Source organism: Rhinopithecus bieti, unplaced genomic scaffold (genome assembly GCF_001698545.2).
Source record: "Rhinopithecus bieti isolate Rb0 unplaced genomic scaffold, ASM169854v2 scaffold_6935, whole genome shotgun sequence".
Classification (NCBI taxonomy): domain Eukaryota; kingdom Metazoa; phylum Chordata; class Mammalia; order Primates; family Cercopithecidae; genus Rhinopithecus; species Rhinopithecus bieti.
This window is the reverse complement of record NW_016805255.1, coordinates 340,684-351,599: the sequence shown is the minus strand read 5'-3', so window position 1 is coordinate 351,599 and position 10,916 is coordinate 340,684. Positions and strand designations below refer to the sequence as shown.

The 10,916-nt window shown below is 48.3% G+C and overlaps 1 protein-coding gene and 1 pseudogene across 1 annotated transcript; one reads left to right on the top strand and one right to left on the bottom strand.

The window, feature by feature from the left end:
• Window positions 1-2,522: 2,522 nt before the first annotated feature.
• On the bottom strand, window positions 2,523-4,695 carry COX5B (cytochrome c oxidase subunit 5B). The gene is made up of 4 exons (XM_017871841.1): window positions 4,503-4,695; window positions 3,554-3,627; window positions 3,277-3,376; window positions 2,523-2,721 (listed from the first exon to the last, which is right to left on the bottom strand). The coding sequence occupies exons 1-4, from the start codon at window positions 4,603-4,605 to the stop codon at window positions 2,609-2,611; spliced, it is 390 nt and encodes a 129-aa protein (XP_017727330.1). The 5' UTR covers window positions 4,606-4,695; the 3' UTR covers window positions 2,523-2,608.
• Window positions 4,696-5,118: 423 nt separating this feature from the next.
• Window positions 5,119-10,916, top strand: part of LOC108529464 (probable ribosome biogenesis protein RLP24 pseudogene) — an 8,453-nt pseudogene continuing 2,655 nt past the window's right edge.

Below are 10,916 nucleotides of genomic sequence, written 5' to 3'. Positions count from 1 at the left end.
GCCAGGCTGGAGTGCAGTGGCCGGATCTCAGCTCACTGCAAGCTCCGCCTCCCAGGTGTACCCCATTCTCCTGCCTCAGCCTCCCGAGTAGCTGGGACTACAGGCGCCCGCCAACTCACCCGGCTGGTTTTTTTTTGTATTTTTTAGTATAGACGGGGTTTCACCATGTTAGCCAGGATGGTCTCAATCTCCTGACCTTGTGATCCGCCTGTCTCGGCCTCCCAAAGTGCTGGGATTACAGGCTTGAGCCACCATGCCTGGCCAATAACACAAGTTTATTATCTTACTGTTCCTAAGTCTAATGTGGGTCTCACTAGGCTGAAGTCAAAGTGTCAGCAGGGCTTCGCTCCTTCCTGAAGACTAGAGTATCATTTCCTTGCCCTTCCCAGCTTTTAGAGGCTATTTGCCTTCCTTGACTCGTGGGCCCCTTCCTCCATCTTCAAAGCCACCAACATTGCATTTCTCCGACCATTCTGAGTCACGTCTCTGATTCTCTTCTGCCACTTTTGTGCTTTTTGGATCCACCTGGATAATCTGGGAGTCACTATTCTAAGATCAGCTGATTAACAACCTGAATTCCATCTGCGGTCTCTACTCCTTCTTGCTATGTGACCTAACATACTCAGATTCTAGGGATTTATGATGTGGACATCTTTGAGGGATCATTATTCTGCCTGCCACTGTCTGCAAATGTACTGGAGATTTTTCTTTCCGCTTGTTTTTTTGGTTTGAGACAGGGTCTCGCTTTGTTACCCAGGCTGGAGTGCAGTGGCATGGTCATGGCTCACTGAAGCCTTGACCTCCTGGGTTCAAGTGGTCCTTCCACCTCAGCCTCCCAGAGTGTTGGGGTTATAGGCATGAGCCGCCATGCCCAGCCCATTTTTCTTTACAAGTAAATTGGTTAAATTTTTCAAAAGAAAAGCAGGCCGGGCGCGGTGGCTCATGCCTGTAATCCCAGCACTTTGGGAGGCCGAGGTGGGCGCATCACAAAGTCAGGAGATCGAGACCACAGTGAAACCCCGTCTCTACTAAAAAATACAAAAAAATTAGCCGGGCGTGGTGGCGGGCGCCTGTAGTCCCAGCTACTCAGGAGGCTGAGGCGGGAGAATAGCGGGAACCCGGGAGGCGGAGCTTGCAGTGAGCCGAGATCGCGCCACTGCACTCCAGCCTGGGAGACAGAGCGAGACTCCGTCTCAAAAAAAAAAAAAAGCAAAGCAAAGACTTGGGGATGAGGGAGGGAGAAAACAGATTGGATTAATGATGTGGAGAGTCAAAAGTCCCCCTCAGCAGAGTTTGAGTTCGAAGAGATGTGGAAAGGGAAAGGCAGGCCAGCCACACAGGAGGGCTTAGTGACAGCAGACTAATCTCATGGGCGTGTAGGGGTTAGATCTCACTGGGGGTTATCTGACAGCTCCCCTTCCCAGAGGAAAGGGCCTCAAATGGCAGATCAGTGCTTGGGCATTTCCTGGAAACAGGTCATGAACAACAAGGATGGACGCAATAGCTCTGACTACACCTTCAGGATGGGCAAGATGAGGGGAACGGGCTTTTTCTCTGACTATCAGCTCCCACTGAAATACCTAGTTTGGACTAATTTTGTGAAGATAGAAACTGAAGCCACCTCTGGCTAATCTCCACACAAAATGAAAAGGTATTTCTATTTTGTAGATAAGAGGTTTTTGAGATTTTAACTTGTCCCAAGGTGTCACAGGTATGAAGTAGCTGAAGTGGGCTTTTTTGGCATTTCTCCCCTCCCTTATTCCCATTGGTTTCATAAAAAGTGAAAAAAAAAAAAAAAAAAAAAAACTACATAAATACCTGAAAGTATAGTAAATGTCTACATATCAAATGTCCAGAGTTCAAATTCTTCTCAATTTTTTTCCTTTATAATTGTTTCCAAATCAAGATCTGAACAAGGCATGCATGCTGCTGACTGGTCTCTCCCTTATCTGTTTCTCCACGTGATCTCCCTACCTTTTCCCCCCGACTCCTTCCAGTTTATTTGAAGAAACATGGTCAGTGATTTCTGAAATCATTCCATATTCTGAATTTTGCTGCTGGTATCCCCATGAATTCTTACTTTGCACCTGGGTCCCTCAAGACTTCAAAATCCCCAAAACTCTCTTCACAAGGCCACCCTGTCTCTATGACGATACTGTGAGGCCCCAGTATCCACTCAGCTCTTTACATATTAAGCACCTCACAAGGTATTTATCTTTTTGTACTTGTACTTGACCCCTGAGAACATGTCTACAGGGATAGAGCCAAATGATGGAGCCAATATTTGAAGTCCAGTCAGCCTGACTCCTCAGCCCGCCCCCTTCTCTCATACCAGGTGGTCCCATTCATTGCATTACAGGTTGTTAATCTATTCTTATTATTAATCTAAGCACTATACACTGGTTACACACTTTCACTAAGCACTAAGTGGATGACAAGCTAGTATTAACAGATAGCTATGCCCAAAATAAGAATATTCCATGACTCCCAAAGAATACAGGAAAGAAGTAAGACCAGCCATCTATGGGAGAAGGAGCCAATGCAACAGCTAGTCTTTACTGGAAAGAAGAAACTTTACAGCACATTTTGAGTAACTTAGTGCAGGCGCTCAGTGTGCCAGCTGGTGGGGCACCAGCTTGTAATGGGCTCCACAGCGGGGGCATCGCTGGGCCTCGCCTTCATGCAGCCAAAACCAGACGACGCTGGTATTGTCCTCTTCACCTAAAAGGGAAAAAAGGTGGTTGAGGGTCATCCAGCCTAAAAAGGGAGCCTTTCAATATGAATTTCTTTTCCTCAGACAACTCTGATACACAAGCAGCCTACGGTTGACATCTTAAGAGATCAGTTCAAGCCCTCCTCTCATTCTTCAGATGAAGAAATTGAGGCTCTGAGTTCACCTATGAGTAAACTGACCTTGTATTAGGGTCACTGTAAATTCTAACAATTCCCTTGCCTATGCAGAATGCAAAGCAGGGTCCGTTCTGGTATGTATTCCTAGTGTCTAAAATGATGCCTGGCATAGAAGCAGTACAACAATAAATATTTGCTGGGTGGGTACTCCTTCATGCCGCAATCCCAGTGAGCAGTCTTACTGCTGTGCCGCGCTTCCTTCCAGTAAGGATGAACTCTCAGGCATAATGAGGCTTGAGAGGGTCAAGACCCTTACAGAAACTTACTAACATGCACTCACACACTGAAGATCTGAGGCAGCTTACAGACTCCTGTATTGTAGGATATATTAAGCAAGTGGATAAAAAATAGAGGTGAGGTACTTACAGATGCAGCCCACTATTCTCTTGTTGGTGATGGAGGGGACTAAATTAGGGTCTTCCTTGGTGCCTGAAGTTCCCTTTGGGGCCAGTACATTGTATGGGTCCTGAAAAAAAAACAAGAATTGAACCATTATGCCAAACAAGCCCTACCTTCCAGAAGCTCAGGGGACTGTTCCTACAAGCCAAGTTTCCTGGATCAAATACTCCCAGAGAGGAGACTACTATGAACACATCCAAGGCCGTAAGTTCCACAGAAGACACAGAAGGGAGTTTCTCCTCACCAGTCCCTTCCTTGCAGCCAGCATGATCTCCCTCTCCAACCCAGTCGCCTGCTCGTCATCGGTGGGAACACCACCTAAAAAGAAGATACGTGAATTATGACGCTGACCGAAATGACTGACAGAAAAATTACAAACAGAAATGATCAAGGAAAATGTCGCCCTGAAACTTCTATGTAAGTTTTAGTGGGTTCACAAGCTCCTAAAGGCTACTCATATCCATGGTCCCCTAAGAACCACCAAGTCTCGATCCACACAAGCGACAGCACTGGCGGGAGTTTTGTTTTTGTTTTTTTGAGACGGAGTTTTGCGCTTGTTGCTCAGGCTGGAGTGCAATGGCGCCATATTGGCTCACTGGAACCTCCGCCTCCCAGGTTTAAGCGATTCTCCTGCCTTAGCCTCCCGAGTAGCTGGGATTACAGGCGCGCGCCACCACGCCCGGCTAATTTTGTATTTTAGTAAAAACGGGGTTTCACCATGTTGGCCAGGCTGGTCTTGAACTCCTGACCTCAGGTGATCTGCCCGCCTCAGTCTCCCAAAGTGCTGGGATTACAGTTGTGAGCCACCGCGCCCGGCCTAGGAGCTTTTCTTTCTCCAACCACCGAGGCCAATTTGTCGACATTTGTCTAAAGGCATGTAGAACCCACTCGGCTTGAGGTGGGCGCAGGTTTGAAGGGCGGCCAGACCCCTCCCCATCCCGGTGGCAGTCCCGGTCCCTCCCAAGGTCACCCGGCACCTCTGTTAAGGATACTTTCGCAGCGGAGTCAGTTCGGGGGGCGGCAGGAGCAGCGGTCCAGAATTACAGGGAGATGCCTGCAGAACCTGAGGCACTCGGGGCCGTAAGCGGCCACTGGGACCTCGAGAAGCTGCACGGCAAGCCCCGCTTGGCCGCCCTGGGACCACCCTGGGAGGGCAACAGTCTGGTCCCTGGCACGCCCGGCGAACCGAGTACCTCCAGATGCCATGGAGCGCACCGCGGCCACGCCACTGGGGCCGCGAACCCTCAGGGCCTGCGCGGCCAGCGCTCCAGCTCCGCGAAGTAACCTTGAAGCCATCGCGTCCTCGACTAGCAGCAGCAGTTCCGGGAACAAGCTGTGGAGACAGGCAGAACTTCCGGGGGCGGGCTTCTTTCTCCTACCGGTCAGCTTTCCGCTTCCTCCCCGTCCTCGAGCCCGCCCACTCCCACGACTGTGGCGGGGACGGAAGCTGCGCATGCCCAGCTCTGCCTCTTCCTGCACCGCGCAGTGGCTGAGGCTTGGAGGCGGGTTTGCTCTTTAGTAAAGCTGGGAGGTGGGAAAGTCGTTTTGGTCCCTGGAGCTCAAACGGCTGAACCACATTGGAGTTCCTACGTGTCTGGCCCGGTAGTCCGTGTTCTGCAAACATGGAGGCTGCTGATGGAAGTCATTAAGTCCCCGTCTGTCAGGAGACTTACTGAAACCCAAATGATTTGAATTTAGAAGTGGGCTCCTAAAGATCGCTGCGTTCCTTACTAGGCTGGTTAGTGGCAGGGCTAGTTCTCGTGGCAGTGAGTGAGCCGTCGCGAGCCTGTCGCATTGGACGGGAGCTACATGCAGTCCTGGCCCACTTTCCTGTTAGAGTTGTACTGTGTGTGGGAGGCGCGGAGGTCCCGGCCTGGGGAGGAGGACAGGGCCGGCGGCGGGACCCCCTACCAGGACCAAGGCCCTGCTGATGTGGAGTAAGTGGCCACTCTTCTTCGAGGCGCCTAAGGGAGGAAGAGCAGGATTTGATAATAGGAAATGGAGTCAGAGCCTGCTGTGACTGGAGTTCCTTGTTTGAAACGGAATACGTCGTCCGTCCATAGCTTGCTGTTGCCGCCAGGCTAAGATGTGCAAATTTCTTAGGGTGAGCTTTAGTCAGTATAGCCCTGTGACAGGCCGGCTGCATGCGGTATTTGAGTTTCCTTACCAGATAGAAAAATCCCGTTCGAGTGGGAATTATGCTCATCATTGAATCTCCAATGCCTTGCAGAGGTCTGGTATATAGTAGGATCCAGGAATTTTAGTAAATTTACTACTTGGATAAAATATACAAAACCAGTTTATAGGGCTTCTCCTGGCCCAGTGAGATCCTCTGGAGGCAACTTGGGGAGAATTGAAGGCTCAGGTGCTCCCACCTGTCTCATGCAGGCTATGATATTTTCAAAAGGATGTGGTGGAGCATTGCTTCACAGGAGCACGTCTGGTCTTCCTGGGTGCCCCCTCCACCAATTAAAAAAAAAAAAAAAAAAACCTGTATTCTAAGGTTACAACCTGTATTTAAATTTCTTTAAAGATGGTTTTTGCTTTGAATGGCTTCACTGTTACTCCCTTCTCCCTCACCTCCACTGCAACCCCTCCAAACTGAATTGGGGAAAAATTCTGAGGAATGTTCCCCAAGGATCTATAATTTGCAACTGTGGTTTAGGTGTTTGGCAGGAGAAAAAAGCATTGGTCTGGAAAGTAGCTAGTTCAGCCACTTTTTATCCTTTGGACCACCATTTCTACATCAGTAAAACTGTCGTTCAACTAGGTTAGTATTTCCCAGCGTGTATTCCATGCCATCCAAGTCTCAAGATATCATCTCAAGAAAAAGGACTTGTTGGAGACAGGGAGGTCCTGCATTTGATGACCACCCTTTTGGAGATGGATGCTAGCATAATAAAGGCTCTGATTAGGCTTGCAGCAAAGACCTCTTACTTAATTTACCTGCAGTTTAAGCCAGAGTTTCCCTTCTTAATTGACCACAAAACCCTTTCCTAAGGAACACCTAACTTGCCCCTCAGCAAACCAGTGCAATATTCAGCTGATATGTTATGATTCCCTGCTGTCTGACCAGAAATGGTTTACTCCAGGCTATAAAATGGAAATTGAGTTTAGGCTTCTCATTCTCGTAGTAGGCTTGCCTAATAATAGGAAATTTTTGCAGGCCCTCATCCAACTCAGGAAAACCTCAGCCTCACTCTGGGATTATTTAAATTGTGTGAGTGAGCTCCAAGGTCAGGGCCAGGCTCCCCTGATATCCCCGCTCATCCCCTGCTGCTTCCACCTCCCACCACTCTTCACTCACACCCAGTCCCTCAGGTCTCCTTTGGAAACAGTTGGCTTGGGGAACGGTCTGCCACCTCTGCTCCATCATTGTCTTTACCAGCTCAATAAACTATTATTTTTATAGGATACTTTTTAGTTGTCAAAATAAATGTACATTGTAAGTCAAACAGCACAGATATCTAAGGAAAAGCTAGCAGTTTGGTGTTTATTCTTTTTTTCCTTTCCCTATGCCAGGGTTTCTCAACTTCAGCACAACTGACACCTTGGGTTGATAATTCTTTGAGGGAGGTTGTGCATTGTACGATTTAACCCTATGTCGGCTAGGCGCGGTGCCTCATGCCTGTAATCCCAGCACTTTGGGAGGCCGAGGTGGGCGGATCATGAGGTCAGGAGATCGAGACCATCTGGCTAACATGGCGAAACCCCCGTCTCTACTAAAAATACAAAAAAATAAGCCGGGCATGGTGGTGGGCGCCTGTAGTCCCAGCTACTTGGGAGGCTGAGGCATGAGAATGGCATGAACCCGGGGGGCGGAGCTTGCAGTAAGCTGAGATCGTGCCACTGCACTCCAGCCTTGGCGACAGAGCTAGACTCCATCTCAAAAAAACAACAAAACAAAAAAAAACCCTATGTCATTAGCACTTCCCTGACATGATAACCCAAAAATATCCCTCAGCCATTGCCACATGGCCCCTGGATTTGCAAAATTCCCATTGAGCATCACTGTATATGAATATAAAACATGAAAACACATAACTACTATACAAAGTATTAGTAAGTTGTTTCTTTCATTAAAAAATATTTAGGCCGGGCGCGGTGACTCAAGCCCGTAATCCCAGCACTTTGGGAGGTCGAGACGGGCGGATCACGAGGTCAGGAGATCAAGACCATCCTGGCTAACACGGTGAAACCCCGTCTCTACTAAAAAATACAAAACAAAACCTAGCCGGGCAAGGTGGCGGGCGCCTGTAGTGCCAGCTACTCGGGAGGCTGAGGCAGGAGAATGGCGTGAACCCGGGAGGCGGAGCTTACAGTGAGCTGAGATCCGGCCACTGCACTCCAGCCCAGGCAACAGAGCGAGACTCCGTCTCAAAAAAAAAAAAAATATTTAATAGGCCGAGTGCAGTGGTTCACACCAGTAATCCTAGCACTTTGGGAGGCTGAGGCGGGCGGATCACCTGAGGTCAGGAGTTCAAAACCAGCTTGACCAACATGGCAAAACCCCGTCTCTACTAAAAATACAAAAATTAGCCAGGAGCGGTGGTGGGCGCCTGTAGTTCCAGCTACGCGGGAGTCTGAGGCAGGAGAATCACTTGCACCCGGGAGGCAGAGGTTGCAGTGAGCCAAGATCACATCATTGCACTCCAGCCTGGGTGACAGAGCAAGACTCCGCCTCAAAAATACATATTTTGTAGATATCCTTCCAGATCAGTACATCTAGATCTTAGCTTATGTGATGGCTGCAGAATATTCCCTACTGTGAATGTACTGTAATGTACCCAGCCGTTCTCCCTTGATAAATATTCAGAAAGCTTCTAATTTTTTGCCTCTCATAGAATGCTGCAGTGCACATCTTTGTACATATAACTTTATATTCCAGAGGTTTTGTTTCTGAGGAGTAGGGTTAAGGGTGTATGTGATAAACATTTTAATAATACATTCTGGCTGGGCGCAGTGGCTCAAGCCTGTAATCCCAGCATTTTGGGAGGCCAAGACGGGCGGATCACGAGGTGAGGAGATCGAGACCATCCTGGCTAACATGGTGAAACCCCTTCTCTACTAAAAAAATACAAAAAACTAGCCGGGCGAGGTGGCGGGCGCCTGTAGTCCCAGCTGCTCGGAGGCTGAGGCAGGAGAATGGGGTAAACCCGGAAGGCGGAGCTTGCAGTGAGCTGAGATCTGGCCACTGCACTCCAGCCCGGGCGACAGAGCAAGACTCCACCTCAAAATAATAATAACAATAATAATATATTCTGCCAGATTGCTTTCCCAAAGTTTGGAGCAATTCATGCTCCCACCAGTAGGGCACGTGTGGATCAGTCCCCACCACCAAGTCTTTGCAAATTTAGCCCCACTGGATGAAGGAAAAATTAGTGCCCTTAGTGCTGTTGGTGTTTACATTTCAGCTCCTTGACCTCTAAGGCAGTTGAACATCTTTTCAGATGTTTACTGATCACCTGCACTTCCTCAGGGATGTGAATTGGGCTTAACCACTCAGGCACACTATTTAACCTCTTTCTGCCTTAGTTTCATTGTCTTTTTTTTTTTTTAATTCATATTATTTTTGTTGTTGAGACTGAGTCTTGCTATGTTGCCCAGGTTGGTGTCAAACTTCTGGCCTCAAGCAGTCCTCCTGCCTCTGCCTTCCAAAGTGCTAGGATTACAAAGCATGAACCACCACACTGCAGGAGTTTGAGACTAGCCAAGACAACATACGGAGACCCCCATCTCTACAAAATGTTAAAAATTGGCTGGGTGCGGGTGGCTCACCCCTGTAATCCTAGCACTTTGGGAGGCCAAGCAGGCAGATCACGAGGTCAGGAGCTCAAGACCATCCTGCCCAACATGGCGAAACTCCGTCTCTACTAAAAATACAAAACATTAGCAGGGCGTGGTGGCAGGCACCTGTAATCCTAGCTACTCAGGAGGCTGAGGCAAGAGAATCGCTCTAACCCAGGAGGCCAAGATTGCAGTGGGCTGAGATCATGCCACTGCACTCCAGCCTGGGCGACAAGAGCAAAACTCCGTCTCAAAAAAAAAAAAAAAAAAATTTAGCCAGGCATGGTGCCACCTGGCTATAGTCCTAGGTACTCAGGAGGCTGAGGCAGGAGGATCATTTGAGTTGAGGAATTTGAGACTACAATGATCTATGATTGTACCACTGCACTCCAGCCCGGGCAACAGAGCAAGATCTTGTCTCTTAAAAAAAAAAAAAAAAAAAAAAAAAGAGGGCCAGGCGTGGTGGCTCATGCCTGTAATCCCAGTGCTTTGGGAGGCTGAGGCAGGCGGTTCACCTGAGGTTGAGAGTTCCAGACCAACCTGACCAACATGGAGCAACCCCGTCTCTACTAAAAATACAAAATTAGTCGGGCATGGTGGCGCATGCCTATAATCCCAGCTACTCGTGAGTCTGAGGCAGGAGAATCACTTGAACCCAGGAGGTGGAGGTTGTGGTGAGCCAAGATCGCCATTGCACTCCAGCCTGGGCAACAAGAGTGAAACTCCATCTCAAATAAAAAAAAATTAAATTAAATTAAAATAAATAAAATAAAATAAAATAAATAAAATAAAATAACAAAACAAAACTGGTAAAGTATTTGAATAGGCATTTTTCCAAAGAAGACATACAAATGGTCAATAGGGTCGGGCATGGTGGCTGATGCCTGTAATCCCAATACTTTGGGAGGCCAAGGCAGATGGATTGCTTGAGGTCAGGAGTTCGAGACCAGTCTGGGCAACATAGGGAAATGCCATCTCTATTTAGAAAAAAAAAAAAAAAAAAGTTTTTAAATGGCCAATAAGCACATGGAAATATGGTCAACATATTCATCATCAGAGAAATGCAAATCAAAATCACACCAAGATACCACTTTAAAATAAAAAAGACAGATAACGCCAGGTGCCATGGCTTATACCTATAATCCAAGCACTTTGAGAGACTCAGGTGGGCAGATGGGTTGCGCTCAGGAGTTGGAGACCAACCTGAGCAAGACCCTATCTCTACAAAAAAATACAAAAATTAGTTGGGTGTGGTGGCTGCACCTGTGGTCACAGCTACTTGGGAGGCTGAGGTGGGAGGATCACCTGAGCCCTGGAAGGTTGAGGCCATAGTGGACCATAGTCATGATCACGCCACTGCACTTCAGCCTGGGGGACAGAGTGAGACCCTGTCTCAAAACACAAAACAAAACAAACGATAATATATGTTCACAAAGATATGGGGGTAATCAGATCCTCATACGCTGCTGATAGAAATATAAAATCACGCGGCTGTTTGAGAAAACAACTTGGCAGCTCTTTAAAAAGTTCAACATCGGCCGGGCGCGGTGGCTCCCGCCTGAAATCCCAGCACTTCGGGAGGCCGAGGCAGGCAGATCACGAGGTCAGGAGATGGAGACCATCCTGGCTAACACAGTGAAACCCTGTCTCTACTGAAAATACAAAAAATTAGCCAGGCGTGGCCGCAGGTGCCTATAGTCTCAGCTACTTGGGAGGCTGAGGCAGGAGAATGGTGTGAACCCGGGAGGCGGAGCTTGCAGCAAGCCAAGATCTCGCCACTGCACTCCAGCCTGGGAGACAGAGCGAGACTCTGTCTCAAA